General features: G+C 43.4%; 1 protein-coding gene across 1 annotated transcript in view; it reads right to left on the bottom strand.

Annotated features, from left to right (window-relative positions):
* The window catches only part of A2M (alpha-2-macroglobulin), a 32,518-nt gene extending 13,139 nt beyond the window's left edge, over window positions 1–19,379 (bottom strand). The window contains exons 1-20 of the mRNA XM_085298881.1: window positions 19,230–19,379; window positions 17,276–17,459; window positions 16,071–16,230; window positions 15,094–15,146; window positions 14,524–14,544; window positions 14,000–14,168; window positions 12,577–12,661; window positions 11,607–11,730; window positions 10,122–10,236; window positions 9,776–9,885; window positions 9,112–9,270; window positions 8,126–8,353; window positions 7,726–7,789; window positions 7,081–7,223; window positions 5,515–5,664; window positions 4,676–4,846; window positions 3,906–4,047; window positions 1,042–1,180; window positions 468–696; window positions 84–210 (exon numbers count right to left, since the gene is read on the bottom strand). Of these exons, the coding sequence (XP_085155007.1) occupies window positions 84–210; window positions 468–696; window positions 1,042–1,180; window positions 3,906–4,047; window positions 4,676–4,846; window positions 5,515–5,664; window positions 7,081–7,223; window positions 7,726–7,789; window positions 8,126–8,353; window positions 9,112–9,270; window positions 9,776–9,885; window positions 10,122–10,236; window positions 11,607–11,730; window positions 12,577–12,661; window positions 14,000–14,168; window positions 14,524–14,544; window positions 15,094–15,146; window positions 16,071–16,230; window positions 17,276–17,459; window positions 19,230–19,318 (2,662 nt within the window). The 5' untranslated portion in view covers window positions 19,319–19,379. The remainder of the gene's footprint in view (window positions 1–83; window positions 211–467; window positions 697–1,041; window positions 1,181–3,905; window positions 4,048–4,675; window positions 4,847–5,514; window positions 5,665–7,080; window positions 7,224–7,725; window positions 7,790–8,125; window positions 8,354–9,111; window positions 9,271–9,775; window positions 9,886–10,121; window positions 10,237–11,606; window positions 11,731–12,576; window positions 12,662–13,999; window positions 14,169–14,523; window positions 14,545–15,093; window positions 15,147–16,070; window positions 16,231–17,275; window positions 17,460–19,229) is intronic.
* Window positions 19,380–21,796: the final 2,417 nt, after the last annotated feature.

The raw sequence follows: 21,796 nt of genomic DNA, 5'->3' as shown, positions 1-21,796 counted from the left end.
AAAAAAAAAAAAAGAAAAAGAAAGAAATGTTTGACAAAGCTTTATTTCTCCCTGCAGAGATTTCAGTGCACTCAGGCTTTTACCTAGAGATCTGGGAGTCACCAGCCAAGCCACTGTTTTTCTTCCATTCTCACAGAGACAATAAGATTCTTCTTCCTTTTCCACTGCGGTAGCCAGGAAATTAGTAGATTGAGCTAGAGTCAGACTGACCTGTCAGTTGTAGAAAGATGTAATCAGGGAGGGGTGATCATGAGAGTCAACAAGAGYGTATGAAGGAGCTAGGAAGAATCAGCAATAGTCTCGTAGCAGAGAAGGAGGAACTTGAATGATGGATTTTGGTGTTCAGAGAATGTGGGAGCTATAATAATTTCAGGAATGAGGGGTATAAGCTACTCAGAGATGAGATAGAGGGTAGGTGAAGGAAAGAGGTGTACAAGAAGGCATATAAGTACATAAACATCCCTTACCCTGATACAGGCTGTCAGGTAGTTGAAAACGGTGGCTTTCAGCATGAAGGCCTCACCACGCACCACAGAGTAGGGCAAGGTGAGCTCTACAAAGAAGGGCTGGAAGGCTTTGAGGGACACAGTTGGAGACAGGCCAAAGCCAGCACTTGCCGAGGTGCAGAATGCATTGGCTTTCCATTCAGTGATGGTGTCAGGGATGGTCACATCCAGTTCAGCATTTCCCTCTGAGCTGGTGAGGGACAGAGAGCAAGGTTAGAGTGGGGATTTTTATGTTACTATCTGTATACCTTTCAGCTTACTAAACAGTACTCCCTGTGTAAATGATGGGGCATAGTATGTTTGTTATTGGAGGGCCACTCCCATGCATCTCCTTCCAGCCCCCTGCCATTGCTTGCACAAATCTAACCACAGYTGTAGGTAATTCCATCTCAGTGGACTGCCAAGTAAACTCTGCAAATGATGAAAGACTTTTTTTGAACTGAAAGGCCTATAAAACATGTGAGATTCATGTTTGCACCTTATAAAACTCAYTTAATTAAAAAAAGGAAGGAGGGAACAAGCACAAACCACTCACCTTACAGATACTAAACTCCAAATCCAGGTTTCTGGGAAATACTTTCGAACTGTCTCTGTTAGCTCCTCAGGAGTACTTAATGTGCTATACGGTCTATCCCGCTCTGGACCTGAATGTGATGAGATGAAAAAGAAATCCACTACCAGTAACTCCAAAGATCTACACCAGCATGAAACTGTAGTCTGAGAAAGTGACAATCTATGTGGTAGTCAGAAGCTGTGCTGGCATCAGATGCTTGGTGAGCAGTGAGCCAATAGTACCAGAGACAGGATTTATTAGCAAGGGCTGTCCCTCTAGTATTTCCCATTGGTCTCCAGAACTACTCATAATGTTAAGTTAACGTAAGCATGTTAAAGCACAAAGCCATTTATGACCTTCTGTGCCCGCAGCCCTTTCCCTTTCAGGTACACTGTCTTAGCACGACATCCTTTTCCATTCTATCAGATTAGCTAGCAATGGAACAACCTGTGTTGCAATGGTTGTTGCAGGGTTACTATGTCTGGAAAAACCTCCTCCCCCTTCTGGCTAGTGGTATCCCCCAGGGCTCAGTACTGCATCCCATCCTGTTCAACTTTTCCATCAATGACCTGGAGGAGGGGACAGAGTGCCTCCTCAGCAAGTTTGCTGATGATAGCAAATTGGGAGGAGTGGCTGATATACCTGAGGGCTGTGCTGCCATTCAGAGAGACCTGGACAGGTGGGAGAGCTGTGTGGAGAGGAACCTCAYGMRGTTCAACAAGGGCAAGTGCAGAGTCCTGCACCTAGGGAAAAATAACCCTAGGCACCAGTACAAGCTGGGGGCTGACCTTCTGGAGAGCAGCTCTGCAGAGAAGGACCTGGAAGTGCTGGTGGATGACAAGTTGRCCATGAGCCAGCAATGTGCCCTTGTGGCCAGGAAGGCCCATGGTATCCTTGGGTACATTAGGCAGAGTGTTGCCAGCAGGTCGAGGGAAGTGATCCTGCCCCTCTACTCAGCCCTGCTGAGGCCTCATGTCAAGTACTGTGTCCAGTCCTGGGCTCCCCAGTCTAAGAGAGCCATGGAGCTACTGGAGAGAGTCCAGCGTAGGGCTACAAAGATGATCAGAGGGCTGGAGCATGTGCCCTATGAGGAACAGCTGTGAGATCTGGGCCTCTTTAGGCTGGGGAAGAGAAGACTGAGGGGGGATCTTATCAGTGTGTATAAGTACCTGAAGGGAGGGTGTCAAGGGGATGGGGACAAACTCTCTTCAGTTGTGCCATGTGACAGGACAAGAGGCAAGGGGCAAAAATCGAACCACAGGAAGTTCCGGCTGAACATGAGGGGGAATTTCTTCACTGTGAGAGTGACAGAGCACTGGAAGAGGTTGCCCAGAGAAGTTGTGGAGTCTCTTTCTCTGGAGATCTTCAAGGCCTGCCTGGATGCAACCCTGTCTAACTTGCTCTAGGTGACTCTGCTGAGCGGGGAGGTTGGACTAGATGATCTCCAGAGGTCCCTTCCAACCTTACTGATTCTATGATTCTACGATCAAACCTCTGGCCTCCAAAATAACAAGACCGAGGGATGCACAGACTGAAAATATGATATTGAAATTTGGGAATAAGAGAGATGAAAGTAGATTTTTTTGACTATAAGGAATTTTTCACATGCAAAAATTATTCCCAAGAAAATATTCTGAGTTTGAGATGAAATTTTGGTGGAAAAAAAAAATTTTTTTTGTTTTACTTTGAACAGTTTGTGAAAGAAAGTGGAGTGAGAGGGGCTGCGTTTGCTTCTCTTGGACAAAAGAAAATAGAAATTCACCCAAATAAATCAATAAAGATGAAAAGTTCCCATTTTCCACATGCCAAAGTGTTTGAGCTAAACTCTATTTCTGGTCATTGTTAGCTAGGCTAAATTCCTTTCAACATTTGGATAAAAGCCATGAAGGTTGCAGGAATCCGTATTATCCTATCAGTGGGTACCTCCAGTGTCTGAGAAGGTCTTGGAGAAAGAGTGAAAGATGCTATCAGAACTGTATCACATAGCTCCTAGGACAGCAGGAATGACAGGTGGTCTGCCTGTACAAATGAGGTATTTCAGTCTTCTCAATGCTATCTATTCCAAGTTAAAATAATTAAAAAGTATCCATCCTGCATTTCAACAGTCTGTTATAAGCTGAAATTGTCTTAAAACTGAATATGTATGGATATAAAACTGATTATCTACAAAGAGCAAGTTCACGTGCCAAGAGAAGACTCTGAATCAGTTTTCCAGCAAAAATAACTCAGATTTTACAGCATGCACCACTTAATAAACCCACTGATTAAGACTTTAAAGGAGGATATAGGCAACTCTGCCTCCCAAAAATCTTCAGTGTAAGAATTAAGACAGCCCTTCGAAATAGAATGGTCCATTTTAGCTGAGGCTTCTGCCACTTGCATCTTATGGTTCTAAATCTCTGGAATGAAGCCTATGTATTTGTCACTGAAAATTTTCTCATCTACTTTATTTGGTTTTGGCCTCTCAGAATACAGGATGATTCAGCGAGGACAGGCTGAAGAAGGTGCTGGAGACACCTTAAGCAACAGCTGGGAAGCAAAGTCTAGTGCTAGTAAACAGAGAATTCAGTAGTACAGTAATATTTGTGCCCTATTAGAGCCTCTAAAAACAATCTGGACCTACTGACTTCTAACGGGGAGTAATCAAAGCTAATGTGCAGGCTTCCACAGTCCAGCAAGAGACATGCCTCGCATTCACGCAGAAGCTGACATCTGTGGACCCACCACAACAGTACTGCTTCCAAAGGTTCAATGTACAACCCCAGCCCTTGTTTGAGTGTCCACCCTGAAATACAGACATGATCTCTGCCCAGAACAGAAGCAACAGCAAGGCTGTGGTCCTTTACCGCTTGTCCTGAGTGCATGCATAGGTGCTCCAGGCAGGATTATATTTGCTGCAGGGACGGCTTCTAGAGATACGAAATTCTCAGAGCTGCAATACCAAGGTTTCCTCACCTTGGAATTTGTAAAAACCTTTAAACCCATTTCCTATGGGAGAAAAAAGCAACATGAGTTTTCTTCTGATTCTTATTGAGGTTTACACAACAGACCTGACACTGGTATTTTATTATCTCAGAAGCAGAACTTGATTACTGTCTACGGACTGGACTTTGAGCTGATCCTCTCAAGCCTGGCGCCTAGGAGGTTCAGCAACCAAAAAACGGATTCCCCTGTCTAGGGCACTGGTTCCAGTCCACTTCCAGCCATGCAGTCAGGATGAGCCAGAGACTAGGTATGAATACTCCTCTCTGGAAGCAGACATCTGGGCTACGATGCAGCTCAARGGTCTATTGACTTATTTGGGGTAATTGTAATGGCCCATGAACATTTAACTTCAAGGTCTTCAGTTAGACCCTCATGTTAAGTCAACTCCAAAGTTTTTCCTGTAAGAAGAAAACCTCATATAGGCAGAATCTCTTTTCTACCAAGTCGGGGGCAAAGCTGGCAGGACAGGTGAAACTTATGGCCCTCATTGAACTCATCTCTGGMTAAAAATTAGTGTCCAACTGCTCAGATTCATGAGCCCTTCCCTTGTTATATTGYAGCTGCCACAGAAGGCTTAAGAATCCTCAGTCCTACCCCCACTCCAATCCCCAACGATGGAAGACAGCCATACTTTTAAGATGCTGTAAGTGTCCTCTTCATTTGCATCCACTACYGGAGAATAGGTGATCCCATTCAGAATTATCTTCTTCAAAGGGATGCAGTCCTCTTGGGGATCCTCCAAGATCATATGTGAGCCATAGCGATAGTCATGTAATTCCGTCACTGGTAGCAAATCATATATCTGGGCAGAAAGAGCCAAGGTAAGTTGCATTTTCAGTGCCCACTGTCACAAAATACAGCTGAGGGAGATGGGTGCAAGCACCGTAACAGCCACATCATCTGCACATGTACTCATACAACCATGATCCTCCTTGTGGTAGGAGCAATGAGAATTTGAAAGTCCAGAAAAGTAGATCCAAATTTGGAGATATTCCTTCTTTTATTATGAATAGCATGTTAGCTTAGTTATTATGGCTCAGATATGTTAATAATTATATAYTCTGGCAGGCCTAGCTGCAGCCCTTTATCCGTATTCATGGATTGTTGTTTCCTGCTTGGCATGAGGGGAGTAAACTCTGACACTTCCAGACACTACTCCAAGAAAATAAAACCATAACCAGAGAGAATAACTAAATAATTATCATTAAACATAAGACAGTTTTTGGCTTGGGCCAGGAGTATCAGCCCCATTGAAAGAGCTTCCCAATTACTACCTCTACAACCATGTAAAATGCTTAAGAAACATCTGCTGGCCAGTTCCTTCTGTCCATTGAAGAAAGATGAGAAACATGTCAGGAGAACATTCCCGTGACAGCACGGACAAGAAGGATTGATTACTGTTTTCACCCGAACACTGGCTTGTTCTTGCTCTGACCAGGCCCTGAGTTAGTGCACAGACTTAGCACTTACAGAGAAGGGTGACAGTTCGGCCTCTGGCTTCATGAGGAGAACACTCTTGTCCACAGCTCGGACAGCACAGAGGGAGTTTGGAGAGGCTCTGAACAGCAGGTGTGTGTCAGAAGAAGGCAGGCCTTCGGAAGGAGAGAAGCTCAAGTCCACCTATAGCCACAGGAAAAGTTATGTCTTGGATAACCTAAGCCTTGCAAGATTTTTCCCTTCAGTTGGATGCATCAGTTCTAACCTTAAGAATGCCACAATAGATGCTCCCTGCAAATTCTTGCTAGCATAATTTGCTTTTTATCATCACCTCACATGAGTTTGTAATAAGATAGCTATTCTGCATAAATCTTCTCTCTCCTCAACAGCACAAATTCTTCCCTGACATAAAACCTTCAAAGCATCCTCAGAATAAACAGATTCCCTTACAAAGCAGGACAAACTGCCAGTGTCCCTGATGTTCCAACCACAACCCCTGGTGTTCAATCATTCCAATCACAGTATGCCTTCTGCTGACACTCCCATTTCTCCCAGGGCAGTCTCACAACACTGTGAATAAGAAAGCAATATTCTTCAGGAAATGGCAGAACAAGGGCTTCAGTAAAATTGCTACTGGAAAAAACATCTAACATAGTTATGGCCCAAAGTCAGGGCGAGCTGTACTGATACCAGCTCTGAATCCAGGAAGCTTTTGTAAAGGAAAACAGTATATAAACACATAAATCATTTGACATTTGTCAGCTTGCATCCAGACCTAGCAATAGTGCAGAGATTGACCTCTGAGATATGAACAAAGTTCATGTGACCAAGGTCCTACAGTGACATTAATCTCAAGAAGTCATTTAACTTGGCTTCAAACAGGACAAGGGGTTGTATTAACAGTATCCTGTCTACCATTATGAAGTTCCGCAGGGCAGTTGTGAGGCTTCTCTGTTCTGAGGACTGCTCATACATCATTCTGCTCTTCTACATGAGGAATTCGTAGAGCCACAAGGGAATCATGATACATGTGTTAACAGAAGGCTTTTTCCCTTCTGCCCTCTTTCAGTCTTACCAGTGCTATTGAAGCACTGTTCATTGTTCATATGCAGAAGGCATATGCAGGCAAGATTTAGCTCCATTTTCACATATCAAAAATTACAGTGAGTGGATAGAATGTAGGGGAGATGAGAKATCCAACAAGTACTAGCTCTGCTCCTTGGATTGAGGCTGCATGTGGTTTACTTGCACTCCATGACCACACAAGCTGCTACTCTGTGGCTGGAATGAATTTGCAGGAAGAGGAATCAAACACATGGGCTGCAGTATGACTAAAAAGCATGTAAGTGGTCTCCTTTTTTCTTCTACTGGGCTAGCAGAAAGATCAGTGGGTGTGTCTTGTTGTAAAGAGGAGTTTTAGTTATRTGGTCTCTGCTAGCACCTTTTCCCAATAGCTGATCTCCAAGCCAGCACAAGCAGTAAGCAATGAAGCTACCTAGAAATTTTAATAGGTGGTTTGTCATGGGATGATAAATCTAAATAAATGAGCTTGTCTAGACTTCAGTCTGACAGTTGCTTCCTCAAGAAGTGAACACTTACCTTGTTGCTGAAACATCTTTCTACCTTGAACTTGGTTGAATCAGCGATAACCTCCCTGCTAGGGAAAATGGTGTAGACAAGTACTTGGGCCACTGGAGCAATGTCAGCTTGTACAGGCAGCTGTAGCAAGAAGACCCCATTGGCTAGCAAACAAAACAAGAGTAACAAGTTAATGGACAGGAAAGTTGTTCTTGGAGCATTCAAATTTCTAGGTTTGACTTCATGCTGAACCTCATCCTAGCCATGATAAAACCCCAGAACACCAAGTGGGATGCATTTATGCCCACAGAGATGTATAAGCCTCACTGTCTGACTGAAAAGGTCTGGTTCCAGTCTTACTTTCCATTCCACAAGCATGCTGACTTTTGGTCCAGCTTCTATAATCAGACCATCAAACTGGGTGTCCTAAACATTGAGGAGCCCCAAGGAATGCAGTGACCAGAAGAAAGAGAGCTGGCACATGGCATTAGAGCAAAGTCTGTGCAAAGCCCAAAATAAAAGTAGAGAAAAGAAAGCCTTCACACTTCTGTCTTAGGGGACAAGGAGATGCAGACCCCTGAACTGCATGTGGAAACAGCCTGTGTATCTGCCACAGTCACACAGCCTCCTAGGACAGACATAATTTGAGGGGTGAAGGAAACTCACCACTTTCATGGTCCAAATCCAGAGTGTTTGTGCCTGCTCGCTTAATGATTCCTTTGGCCATCACCTAAACAAAAGGTGAAACACTCCTGTGATTAAGGTTATGCGTAAGCCAGACCTTAAAGACATGGAACCTGAGAGGGCAACAACCAAACTGTTTCTGCTGGTTGCTTCCTGCTCAGCTGTTCTCTGCCCTTCTGCAGCGGAATCCCAGTGCTCATCACAGAGGCAGTGTGACATCCTCCCTCTTTTCCTCCTAACCCAGGCCCTCTTTTTCTGGGAAAAGAATATGTGAAAGATGATGGGAAACTGTTTAAAGCCTGCTGCCTCAAACCACAATTTCCATCTCTGCCCTGCTACAGCTACCAATGATAATCTGATTGTTTGGCAGATGCCAGCTTACCAGGTAGTAAAAGAYGATTTTCTTCTTTTCTCCTATGCCCTCTGGTGTAAGGATATAGTGCACTCGTACCTCCGTGGTGCAGCCACAGCTAAGTGTCTCAGACTTGGGCTCAATTTTGAGGAAGCTCTTACTGGGGGAGTAAAAGCGCTCTACTTGGAGATAACCTTGTTCATAGTATGGAATAACCCAGGAATGGTCATAGCAGTAGGGCTGTGTTTTGTGAGTTGCCTGGAAAAGGAGAAAATATTTACACAGATTTTCAACTACAGAGTGMCGAACTGGAGCCAAATTTCATGGCCCGATATTAAAGGTTTGCTATTTCTTGTATTAAAAAACAGATAAACTACAAAGAACAAATAGTCTACCAAAAAAAATAATAAAAAGAAAAACCAAATAGGTTTGGAAGATGCAAGGCAATGGGGCATCCTCAGCAAATCATTGTGAATGATCTCCCTGTCAGAGAACCTGGGGTTTTGCTCAAACAAGCTGTATGTATTATTTGTTTATTTATTATTAGTAACAGCTCAAGAGCTCTTTACCAGAATATCCTAGCCTAATTCACTGTTAGTTTAATGTAAAAGAAGTTGATTTATACTTTTCATTATTGTTAATGGTGTTGAAGAATATAATAACCACAGAATCACTACAATGGGCGTTTTTTTAAAAAATAGGATAGACTACCCTGAGGCAGATTTGTCTAGGTAGGGTTAGTGATYCCTTGAAGCAGAATAGACTGTATCTTCTGTATTCCTTCCAACTCTRTAGTGCTATAGCCAAGTAGAAATTGAGTAGCTAAAAGCTAAATACAGTTGTCACATGGAAACTTGGTTTGTTGTATGGCTACTTCCACCACACTGATGTCAAGGCTGTCACGAACAACCAGGAAYAAGAAGGTAAGCTCTTTCGCATATATAGTACAAACACTAGCACTACTACTCTTTTAGCCTACTGATCACTTCWTCACCTCCTTGGCTGCCAAGACTCACCCTAATTCCAATAGAATTGAAGTCAAACATGGAGGTGTTTAGGGCAAACCACACTCGGCCCTCTTCGTTTGTCGTGTAGTTGGTCTCCTGGCCTCCAGTTAAAGAAATCTTTATGGTTTCATTGGCAATTGGAATACCAGAGCCATCCTCTAGTTTCACCTGGAGGAGTAAAAACAGCTTAGTATAGGAGAAAAACAATACCTGCCAGCTGAGCAGATAGATATGCCACAARGCTAAGAGTGTTGGGTCCATGCCAGACAGGGAAGCCTTCACTATACTTTACATGCGCATGACCTATCTTTTTCAGAGAGCTGCAAACTTTCTGAATCCTATCTCTTTGGACCTTTATTATCTCCAACCTTGGGTTAGAGTAGTGGACATGGAGATGACATGTCCTCACAGCTGTTAGACTTCCTGGTCAAGAGGACACCATAAAGCAGAATCTTGACTTGCCTTAAAAGTAGGAAGCCAAGGACAGAGAGGTAAGCAGAATGAGGTCTGTGCTCTCAGTTGCTGTACCCTTACTCCAGAGCTGGCAGAGGAGAGGAGGTCCTCAGGATTTACTGAGGTCGAGCATCTTTCATAGAGGAGGCCATGTATCCATTCAGCAGGTTCAGTAGCATGATTGGCATTCATGAAATTCCACTCTTTATGGTTTCCCTACCTGCCCAAAGAAGGGGATTCCAGGTTTGTAATGGGAATCTGTCTCCTCAAAGGTGATTTTGCTAATTGTAGTTGTGATCTCAGAGAAGCTTGCTCCAGTCAACTCCACTCCTGCAGGAAGAATCATCAAGAATTAATTTACCTCTGCCCGACCAGAATTACTGTGCCTCCTGGCCAACTCTTCTTTGCTGGACAAGCAATTCTATTCAYGTTCATCTACTCCAAGGAGGAAAATTTTAGGATTCTAGAACTGTGAGTCTGTTTTTGTCCCTACCCTACTTGGCAGGCACCTGTGCTGGTCTGCTTCTGAGCTGCTTACACAGCTTTTTGACCCAAATGATTCATACCTGTCTCCTCCTCTTTCATCTTAGCCTCCACATGGAGCTTATTCTGATATCCAGTTCTCTTGAGCTGGAATAACTTGGTCTTTACCACTTTAGAAACACAGCCATGGTTATCTGTCTGTTGGAGAAAAACAAACAAGATTTTTATCATCTCACGTACATAACATTTATACAACTTAATGAACCCATGTACTGCCTTGAGGTGGAAGAGAAGCCCATAACTTTACTGGACATTCTCTTCATTACTTTTTAGCAAGACTGGAAAAGAATATAACTTGGCAAGGAGCATTCAGAGAAACATCAGAGCAAATTGTTTACCAGGCTTGGAACTTAGGAGATATTTGTGTATGTGCGTGTTTGTGAAATTTGAAATTCCAAATAGTTGATATAAAAACATAGGGAATTATTCAGGTATATGTCACAGAGGAAATGTTTGCCAGATATCAGGCACATTAGAACATAGTTGCTGGCTTAAAATGCAAAAGCAGTATGACTGATAAGCCAAAGCCTAGGTAAGTGCAGCAAAAAGATGACAGGTTTCCAAAGCTTGCTGCCTATCTTCAGCGTCTTTACCTAAAAGGCAGGTCTCCACAGTAAAGGGAAAGGCTGCTTGGAACAGAGATTAGAACTGCTGATCTAATTCTTTTTTAGCATGGATAACAATAGCAGTGACAGGGTTGTAGGGATAATGCTGTAGAAAGCCCCAAGGACTACAGGCATGTCTTCTGCTTGTTCACTTGTCCTAGCACTTTTCCAAAGCTATTATTACACTAACTTCTATCAGTGAAGCTAGCACTGTTGCATTTGCCTATGCTTCAAACCAGCTTCTATTTTGCTCTTAGCCTGAAGAGTGAACTTTTTGTTTCTTGTCTGTCTGTTCTAATCAATGCTACTAAATGCTTTCCTCCTTGCTCTAACTGCATCATCCCTCCCGTTTCTGTTTTTTTCTTGYGTCAAACACACACCCACACATTGTCTCTAGTGTAAGCAAACCCCAATTCTGCTCTCACTATTTATGCTTATTTTATTTCACTTCTTCCTGATACTCTCTATATTCCAATTCTAAACTTTTACTGTTTCTTTCATATTTTCCTTCTCCATTGGCTTCTTGCCAACACATATCCTTCTTATTGTGGAGTCTCCTTCTCTGGAGATATTCAAAACCTGCCTAGACACGATCCTGTGCAATGCGTTCTAGGTGACCCTGCTTGAGCAGGGGGGCAGACTAGATGCTCTCCAGAGGTCCCTTCCAACTTCAACCATTCTGTGATTCTGCGATTGCACAAACCCTCTCCTTATTTTTAYACATTTTATCTTGCATCTGGTCTTTTTTCTTCTTTCAGTCTTCCTTAAATTACTTAGAGTTTCTCCCCTCTGCACATTCATGCTGGTATATACTCCAYCAGAGCAAAACCTCTGCATACAGGACACGTTCAGTACACAATATTTTCTCCTATCACCCTGCCCCCAAGAGTAATCATTATTCACCTGCCCAGAGAATTCATCGCACACGGCCTTTGCCTCTTCACCATAGCAGGTGGTGGCTGGGTGTTCAAAATTCCGGCATACACGGAAGCTCACAAGGCCAGGAACAGGCTTTCCAAAGGTGTATCTACCAGCAAGGAGCATTGAAAGAAAAGCATAACCATTAGGAATGTAAGAGGGATGGATAAAAATGATTAGCCTACCCCTAGGGGAGCCAGGACCTGGAACTACCTCCAGGACACATCAGGGTCATCACTAGAAGTATAAGATGGCAACAAATTTGATAGCATTTTAGGATCAAGCATCGCAATGGGGGCAGGAACTCTGGATCTTATAGTCATGATTTCCCTTCTGGGAATAAAACATAAGTCTGTAGAAACTAAATACCATAATGTTTATTTAATGGAGAACAGACTTTGTCTTACAGAATATGTTGCAAGTATCTACACCACCACCTCATTCTGATACAACTATTTTATGTGTGTATTTGCCCTGTCTCTTTCACCTCAGTTTGCAGCACCTGCTGGGACTCTCTTTTTATGATGCTGGGAACACACCATGTAGAACTGAATGAGGTGGTCTGAAGGAAATAGGACAGCTCCATCACTTTCCCCTCAACAATGACAGAAGTCATGCTTAAATTGTCTTTCCCAATTAAACTGTACTGAAAACCTCCTCCTTAGCACTGCAGTCAGTCTTAAATACTCTAGGATTCTTATGTTAGTAAATATGTAAAAAAATAAAAAAAAACAATAAACAGAAAAACAATGGATGTTTTTACACATTACAGTCAAATTACCCCAAACAATAGTTGTTACAAAGCCTTTTTATTAATGGTAGATGTAGTCCATTTGGACCTGTGACTTCACACCTCTCTGTCTATTTCCTCCCCACAAAAATTATTGATAAAAATAATAAAGTATCACATCTCAGTACCCCAATTGGGATTGAAAAAGATTGAAATGAGACTCACAGACCACAAACTGTCACCTTCAGCTGCTCATCAAGAATGGTGATCACCCTTGGCATTTTCACTGTTACTTCAAATTTCGGCAGCACTGCAGCAGAACCCACGGGAACAAGTGGATGTGATGGAGAATAACATAGGAATGAGACAAGAAGATTGCTCAGAGGCTGCTTTCACTAAGGCCCTAAAAGCCTTTCATATCTAACTAGCCTGGGTCACCTGCAAGTCCCATTGAAATCAATGAAAGCCACAAGTACTCAGCAGATCACTGTGCCAGGTTATCAAGACAGGATTATTACTGTYCAAATGCAGCAGCTTCTTAGGTAGCTCATGGATTATCAGTCCCACAGAGGTAGGATATAATTAAATAGAGAATTAGTCAGCAGAAATCTCCCACAGACACACAGAGCTGAGACCACAGTCTAGCCTCTGCATTTCCAAAGCATATAGATCTTACTCAATTTGCAAAACAGAAAAAAAATACATAGCTTCTCTGGTGACCCACTCACTACATGGTGACATCACATCCAAAGCCAGCTGCAGGAAAGGAAGTGGATGGTGACTGTCTTGGGAAAACTAGAAAGGATTCAGGGCAGTGGAACAGTCATGTAATTGAAAGAGGACAAAGGACTTTCAGAAGTCTTATCTCTGCTGCATGAGCCAGATCATTCCAGACCATGTAACCGGGGCTGCATCTGACTTACTGAGGTTGAGGAAGGCTGTGCTTGTTGCATGAGGAGAAAGGGCCATTGTGTGTGTGTGTGTGTGTGTGTGTGTGTGTGTGTGTGTCTGTGTGTGTGTGTCTGTGTCTGCGTGTCTGTCTGTGTGACTCTGTGTGTGGGAGTAGGGGTCAGGATCCCATTTTCCAGCCAATCAGATGGGCTGGTGCTGGGGAGAAAGCACCGAGCACCAGAGAAAGGCTAAGGCCACCTGTGACCTACAGGCTTAGTTTCTGGAAAAGGGCAGGCAGGATCTGAACCTATGTCCCTGGCCTAAACCAAAAGGTCAGAGCTTGGTACTCACACAGGGGAGACCCAGACTCATAGCATGGCACTTAGGTGTGGAACTATCTGGAGATGGGGCTGTGGTTTTAAACCACCTCTCAAAGATGGTGCAGCTTCTGACTGCCAGCACTGACTGCCCAAGTACACTCACTCTGATTAAACCCTTGCTGAGATGGGTAGCCAGATTTCTCTGGGGAAGAATGCTTGCATGGTCTGAGGCTTTGGGAGAAGCAGAGAGTGCTAGTTCAGTTCTTCAGTTTTCACTCCTCAGAAGGGGATGATATTTGGGAGGAAGAAGACACAGAGACACTTTTTCAGCTATGCTGGGTATCCTGCTCTGATCTACTACATTGTTCACCTGAATTTTCATGCCTCACTGGGTTAGTTGCCAGGGACTTGAAACTGTGTACTGCAGAAGTAGTTACCATACTCCTCCACAGAGAAACGATGTTGGATTGTCTTCCCAGACGCCTTCTGTGCCACAACTGTGTAGGTCCCTTGGATGGGCTCAGAGGTGAGATTGAAGAACATCTGGATTAACCCTCCTTTTAACTCTGCCTTTGTCCACTGGTATACACGGTTTTTCTTGGGATCCTACAGAAAACAATACCATAAGGTGATTGTGACAACAGTGAGTGGCTCCAATGAGAACTAAAAAGCACTGGCAAAGATGGTGAGAGGAGGCCCAATCCCAGGGTTGCAAAAGGCTGCAGGGCAGGAAAGAGGGGCTCTAGCAGAGCTCTGTAGGGAGCCCAGGGCTGGACAACAGAATTTACTGTAACTTTGGTGTGGAGTACATAGTTGCCATCATATGAGTTAAAGTTTTGCATATTCAAATTAATGTTATGGACCTTCTATACAGGCAAGATTCATCTTGAGGCAGCTGGTAGCTAGGCAGCCCGTGCTGAAGTATGATAGATCTGAACATGAACTGAATGTCCATACATACCTCAATATAGACCAGTGGAAACTAGAAAGAGAAGGAATGAAACAGTGTATTTAGAATTCTCATTTAAAAAGAGAGCAACCAATATGATCAAATGACCATGGCTATGACCATCACATTTCAGTGAACAAGCTGATCACCCAAACACTCTGATATAGAGCCACAGACCATTATGAGGTACATCAAGGGAGGGGCACTTCTTTGTCTCAGACATTCAACTAAGACAGAAAAGTCAGCTGAAATTACTAACTCTGGATGATCTGGAATACCAATTAGGGTAGGCTAACCAAGCCCATGTGTGCATTGTGATAATGACAGATTTGCTCACTGCTGAGATGTTTACATGAGCATTGTCCATTTGCAGTTTCATTCTCAAACCTTTCCAAGAATGCAGAAGGCAGCCTTATGTAGAAATTTGAAGAGATCTGGTYAACATGAGCTAAGACTGCCTACGAAATGCATAACTACCTCAGTATAGCAAGAGGTATGTCCCCAAATGTCATTTCTTTCCTCCCTTTTCCCACATGTGTGGCTTAAGGCCAAATAACTATTGAAAAGAAGTGTCATACTTACCACCTCATTCAAGGGATGGAAATTTTCATCCAGTGAAACAATTCTGAACAGAACTGGTGGAGAAAGGCATACAGTGAGGTTCCACAATGCAGTCACCAATCAGAAAACATCAGTTGCAAACACAGATGGTACGACAGAGAACAGAGTCATTCTTTTCTAAGGAAATTCCATTCACTAGAAAGCTAAGTCAGGTAAGAAAGTTACCCAAGTGAGAAATAACATTAATAACAGGATGCTAAGAGTATGTCCGCAGGCAGTGTGAATACCTTACTGACCACAGGCATCAGAAACTGACTAATCACAACCAAAGTTACTTAGGTTGGCACTTCGGTTGTATTTGTCTACATCAACTGCAAGGATGCATTTTTACATTGCAGTTAACATTCAATTTTGTTCTAACCTAGACTCACATCTTAGGAAGAATGAGTGCAAGGAAACCATTCCAGCACTGTTTGCAAGTTCTTATTAGTTTTGGACAGACAGGGTATTCAGTGTCTCTTTTAGAACATTAGTCCCTCTCCAGGACAAATTTAGGGGATGAATAGCCCAGAAGAAATGGCTTTTATAGTCCTAACCTTATGTCTTCGGTGAGCAAAATCAGCTGCCAGTTTGAGAGCTATTTCATAAGCTAGCTTGAACTTTGGCCCTGTTTTCTAATGGAAAAATATCCAACAACTGTTCTAGTTTTGGTGGTTTTAGCAAAGGGAATCAAAATCGTATGGAAATAGGTTAAAATTGCATGGGCAGAGCTCCCAAAGGCAGAGGGAGTTGTGCAGGTGCCTTTGGGTACATATGTCTACCTACAGTTCCTCAATTTATTTCCACACAGAGCATTTAAAACACACACTTCAGTCATGACAGACTATTGTTCTGACCCTCGTTGACTGCACTGTCAACATCTGCATCAACCAGYACAGCCCAATAGTTTTAATAGGAATTTCTGTTCTAAATGTAAATGCCCACCCATTCCCTGATACCTGTCTGTCCCGGCTTGTAGATGGGTTTGTCTGTCTGAATGAAGACTAAACTTTCAGAATTCTTGACCAGCACTGACTTGCGGTTCCTGAACTCCAGTGTTGACCCTTTCACCAGTACAGTGATAAATGCAACTTGTGACTGGTTATTTGATTTTGGAAGCTGGAGAATAGTAAGAAGAAAACTGTGTTAGTGATTATCTGTAAAGGCCTATTGAACTGAACTGGCCTTTGTGAAATGATAGATCTGACATAATCCTGATGGACCCACTGCAGAGGTGAGGGGAACTGGAATCAGGAAAAAGAGATTGATTTTTACTTGTCCCATATTCCTACTGCTGTGCAATGATTATTCAAGTATTGCACAGCAAATGAACTCCCAACCCTGCCACCCAATTTTAAAAAGTTATTACTGCCTTGACCAAAATGTTTTTGTCCTTTTCCTTTTGCTATCCCTGGAGACATAGAATCATCCCTCTTTTCTCTCATATACTGTCCTTAGTCCCCGCAGAAGTTTTCCTTTTCCAAACYAGAAATAACAGACCCTGCACACTTCTCTCTAAACGGCAAATTCAGTCTTCAATCTGTATCTGATAAACTCAGCCAACATATTAAGTAAGTGTCCTGAAGGCCAGTTCTTCAGCCTTCGGGCCAAAGAGATAATCTGTTGTCTGAGTCAGATGACTAACTATCCTGGTTGCCCAGGACTATTGTTATAGTCCTTGGGGCTCTCAGTTCCATTAAGGCATGATTTCCCTGCTTCCTTGTTTTTGAAGCACAGGCAATTATATCCCCATGTTCTCACATTAATTCAGTGTACTGTAACCTCAATGCAAAAGGCATTCTAGATATAAAAGCTCTATCCCAGACTGAAGACCCCCATATGACAGTCTGTGGCTGCTGAAAGATCGTGTGAAGAACAATCTGAGCAACATTTCACCAAACAGCCATCAGAAGTGTGAAAACTACATCCACTTCTTTCTCCTGGCCTCTTCTGCTCCTGTTCTAGAGAGGGGCTGGCTTTCCAAGATTCAGCATTTCCCATTCAGGCAGGATGCTAAGGAGAGCTATAAGAAGGTGTTGAGGATGAATCTAAATGTGATCCAGAGGGAAGTGAACACCTACACAGGGTCACTCTCTCCCTTCCTACTCAGAGCCTTAGTTTATCCTTGACACAAGCAGTCAGCCCACAAGCATCAGATACTCACTGAAAATGGGATGCAGGTGAACACGTCCTTCTCTGACATCACTTCATCAATCAAGCTCCTGTTCTCCCCTTGGTACTCCAGTGTCGCACTCAGCGTCACAGACTCATTCAGGTGGGTCAACTGAATGCAGATCTTCTCATGGGTGCCAGTGGATATCAGAAAGGGCAGTAGCACCATGTACTGCCTAGGAAGAAGGGGAAGCACTCGTCAAACACAGAAGCACAGAGGGAGAAGCAAAGGAGCAATAAGAGGTAACAGGAGCTGTACCAAAAGAGCAAGTAAACCAGTCTAATCATCTAATGACTGCAGTCTTCACTATACAGAGAGAGGTGGAATTTATAGGAGTGTAACAAGCTTTCCATCATGTCTCTAACATCGGGGGAAAGCAGAGGGGCCAAGCTCGAAAGTAAAATACAGTTAGAAATTCTCAAAGCAAATGTCTGGAAGGGATATCAGATTTTGGCACAACAGTAGCACTTCCTCCTGGGATCCTAAATGCTGACAGTATGGAGAAGAGCAAAAAGTCGATTGCTAGACAATGTTAGTAGGACTCAGGAGCTGCACAAATGCTCGTGAATAAATGGCATTGACTCCATTCTGCAAATTGTCTGCAGCATTATTCCCATTTCTTGCAGAGATCCCAAATGGCCACAGCGTGGTGCCATATCTTAAACAAAAATGCTGGAGCAAGTTTACTTTTTCACTGAGCAAGCAACTCCCCTCGGGCTCAGCTTGCACGAGGGGGGCCTGCTCTGCCTTATCCAGTCCTGGTTGTAGCTGAGCGTTAGTAACTTACTAACGGTGTCATGGTGCACAGCCCTGCATCTGTGAATCAAACCTGAATCTCCTAATGAAAATAATGCTTCCTTTTGGATGAGCTAGGCTGGCCTTTTCAGTAGTTGCTGGCATTCCCAGAGCAGTGAGTGGCTGGGAGAAGAGCCCTCAACATCTCAGTAGTAATGAAGCACATTCACAGTGGAGGCTAGGGGAAGCCCTGGCACAGCACTCATATCCTTCAGTCAGTTTGCAGGGAGAAAGCTCTGACCCTCTGGCTCTTGACTTTGCCATCTGTTTACCAAATGCTGCAGCACAGCCTTACTTTGCCAGGGAGGAAGGAACATTGCCAAAAATCCTGATCAGATTGTCAGAACAGGGATTGTCAGAACCCCTTGTGCGCTGCTCCAGCCATATACACACACACTCTTTCATACACAAGCAGGTACAGGCAAAAGAGAGTGAAGAAATGATGTGTTACAATACACCACCTTTGCAGTCTGCTAGCACCTCACAGACCTTAACAGTCATACGTCTGTTTTAACAGTGTCACATAATCCATTTTCACTCCATTGGCTGAATTGAAATATATAAATAAAAAAAGAATTTAGTCATTTCAGATCTGTTATTTGTTCCTTTTTTCTTGTTATCAGTGAAACAAATAAACATTCCCTTCCCCTGGACATTATGACCTGGCGGTAGGGAGTCAACCCAAAGTGAAGCCTTTCACTGTCTTAAAAAGAAAATGCAAAAAATTCTCTTTTAAGAAAATCTGGCTGTGTGTATAACAGTTATAAAAAGGCTCTTTTTAACCACAGGCTCAATATTGAAGAGAAAGTTTTGCTGAAATGTTTTCAAACCATTTCCTTAAGCAGCAAAAGGTATTATTATAGAACTTTCTCCCTCTCTCTCTCTCTCTCTCTTTCTTTCCTTTTCTTTTCTTTTTTCTTTTTTCTTTTTTTTTTCAGTTGAAGGTATTTACAGATACCCAATTGCACAGACTGTTTTGGGCACCTTTGAAACACTGGAACTCCTGTTTGCTGAAAAYATTTTACCCAGCTCTATTGTCTTTATTCCCAGATAAAAAAAGCTAGCAAAAAAATGACAGACTGAGTGAGGACAGAGTCAAGAATACTATTTAGGTCTCCTGTCTGTCCAAAGAACCCCATGTTTAGCTTACGGTTCTGTGGTGGGAGAGGTGTTTCCAGAGAGGAAGAAGAGGAGAAGGAGGAAGATGCTTAGTTTGCTGGGCTGCCCATCCTTCCTCATGGTGCAGAGCAGGATGTGGTGAGTCAAGCAAATACCAGCCTGGTCTACTGCTGTTGTTTCTCTGCACCTTGTACTGCTCCTCTGCTCTCTCATGGATCAACCCCTTTATAGTTTCCACAGCAAATAGCCCATTGGCTGGAGGAGATAAGGGCTGGAGACTAGGGCCCATCTGGAAATGGGGAGAGGAATGTAAGGAGGAGCTGGAACTAGCAGCTCTGAATTCCCAGCAAAAGGCCAGGCATTAGGGAAGAGGGGGGAAGGGAGCCTGACAGTCTGAAGCTGTCTCTTTTTTTTTTGGGGGGGGGGGGCAGTAACAGAGGAGGAAGGATAGTAGCTAAAGAAAAGAAGAGAAAATAACAGAGGAGAAGAGGAAGACCTCCATTTCTGGCAGAGCTCTGTGTATGAAACTGGCCACTACACTGACCATGGAGGCTACTGGAGGAGGAAAGACGTTTCCTTCAACCTGAGAGCAGAAGGCTGATCTGGTGTTTGTAAACTGATTGTATACCCAACTCCCACTTATGGGCATGATGGCTAGAGCACTCCTGCTGGACCTTAAAATGACAAACGTAAACTTTGCAAAAACCTTTCCCCCTCCATCCTCTGTAATCTTTTGTGTTCTGCATTCCTGGTCTCATCAGGGCTATGCCGAGAAGAGGGGCCAGAGAGTAACTGGACAATCACCTCTCTGAGATAATCTGACCTTCACCCTGACTGAAACAGGGACGGTAACATGACGGGAAGCTGCCAAAAGTTCATCCTGTTAACAGCATGTAACATATTAACCAGTTCCATGGAGTAGCAGTTATCCTAACACATCAGAACAGATGTGATACGTGTCTTGCTTTGTCTGTACTGGTTTTTGTTCCAGATCAGGTTACTAGTATGTCTGGATAACTTATTGGTGTCTAATGGAGGCCATGCTACTTACTTCCGAGTGGAGGTGAAAATCCACATAATGCACTACGATGGATAATGTTGTGTCATGGAGAGAAAATTCTTCTTGACTTCTGGCAGTCAGRGGATCAATAGCTCTGGTAATTATTACCCTTGCAAGTGGCAGCAAGATATAGCTCTTATTCATTGTCCTAACCCAGACTCCAAAGAATAGAGGTCTGTATTAGAGGACATAAGGTATAATTTGTGGATTAAGAAGGGTACATGGAAAATGATTCTTTCTGTCTTTGCCCTCTCCTACTATCATAAGAAGATGCTAAGCTCAAGGACTTTAGAGTTAAGAAATCCAAGTGCAATGAGGTAATAAACCTTAATTGGAGACCTTCTCTGCCTTGCAGTGATCCTATATGAAGGCTTTTCCTTCTGCTTTAAGGCTTTTCTGCCTGACCCGAAAAATTGTTATGCAGGAAGATCTCCCTTGCCCATGGAGAAGAGGGTTTGTACATGGGGTGATCAAAGCCTTTTGAAGATGAGATTTTACATTGATTTGAACAGACCAGCAGCTTGCCTAATTGTACACGATTCTCACAGGAAAGAGGTGCAGGAATGCATGCAGCAGGGAAAGCCAGGGTTGCCTCTTTCAGCAAACTGTCAAGAAATCAGCTCACACTGCTCACAAGCTGGTTCTGGATCTCTGGGTGTGATTCCTAGATGTGGGAATGAATCCAATGCACTTTGATTTTCTATGTGCTATGTACGCAAAAACTAAGGAGAAATTATTTTAGTCAATCAAGAGGGGCAGGTATTTAAAGGCTTGAAAATCCCACTGGGCACAAGTGGATGTGCACAGACACTGATCACCTTTCAAAATCTACCCTCAAGCCGCTTTGCTTCTATCCCACTCTCAGAAGCAACAGTGGGACCCACYGGCCTACTTTCACATGTCACTTCATGACCCATGTGATCCAGCTTGTAGATGGTGGTACAGACAAGGCATCTCTCTCCTGCCATTTACACATTACACAGTGGGTACAACTGTGAAGGCCAGTAACCCTTCTCGAGTTTTTTGGCTGGAGTTTAAGTGATTTCCTCTACACCCTTCAAGAACACTCCTGCAAGGTGCTAGCCTATCCACAGTGAGAGTATGCTTTAATGTTATCTTCCTGGATTTCCAGCAGTGAATCCAAGGTTCTATCATCAGGCATAACTCAAAAGGATCAGAGCCCCAACTATGGAAGAGCAGTGTTAAGTTTCCTGCACCTGAAATAAAAATCTAGCTTCATACACTGACAGCATCATGGAGGTGCCAGTTGGAAGGGAGCTCTGGATATCATCTACTCCATCCTTCCACTGAAAGCAGGACTGATGCCAACACTAGATCAGTCAGCCATGGCTTTGTCAAGCCAAATCTTTAAAACCTCAAAGGATAGAGAATCTACCACTTCTCTGCCGACCTGTTTCTCTATTGCATCAACCTCCTGGTGAAGACKTTTTTTTTCCTAATGTCCAATCTGAACTCGCCAAGCTTCAATTGTGGCCATTGCCCCTTGTTCTGCCCTACAGAGAAATGTCTTGTTCCAA

Source organism: Rhea americana, unplaced genomic scaffold (assembly GCF_003343005.1).
Source record: "Rhea americana isolate MKP2758 unplaced genomic scaffold, rheAme1 scaffold_142, whole genome shotgun sequence".
Classification (NCBI taxonomy): domain Eukaryota; kingdom Metazoa; phylum Chordata; class Aves; order Rheiformes; family Rheidae; genus Rhea; species Rhea americana.
Note: the sequence above shows the minus strand (reverse complement) of the source record. Positions and strands in the feature narration are given on the sequence as shown.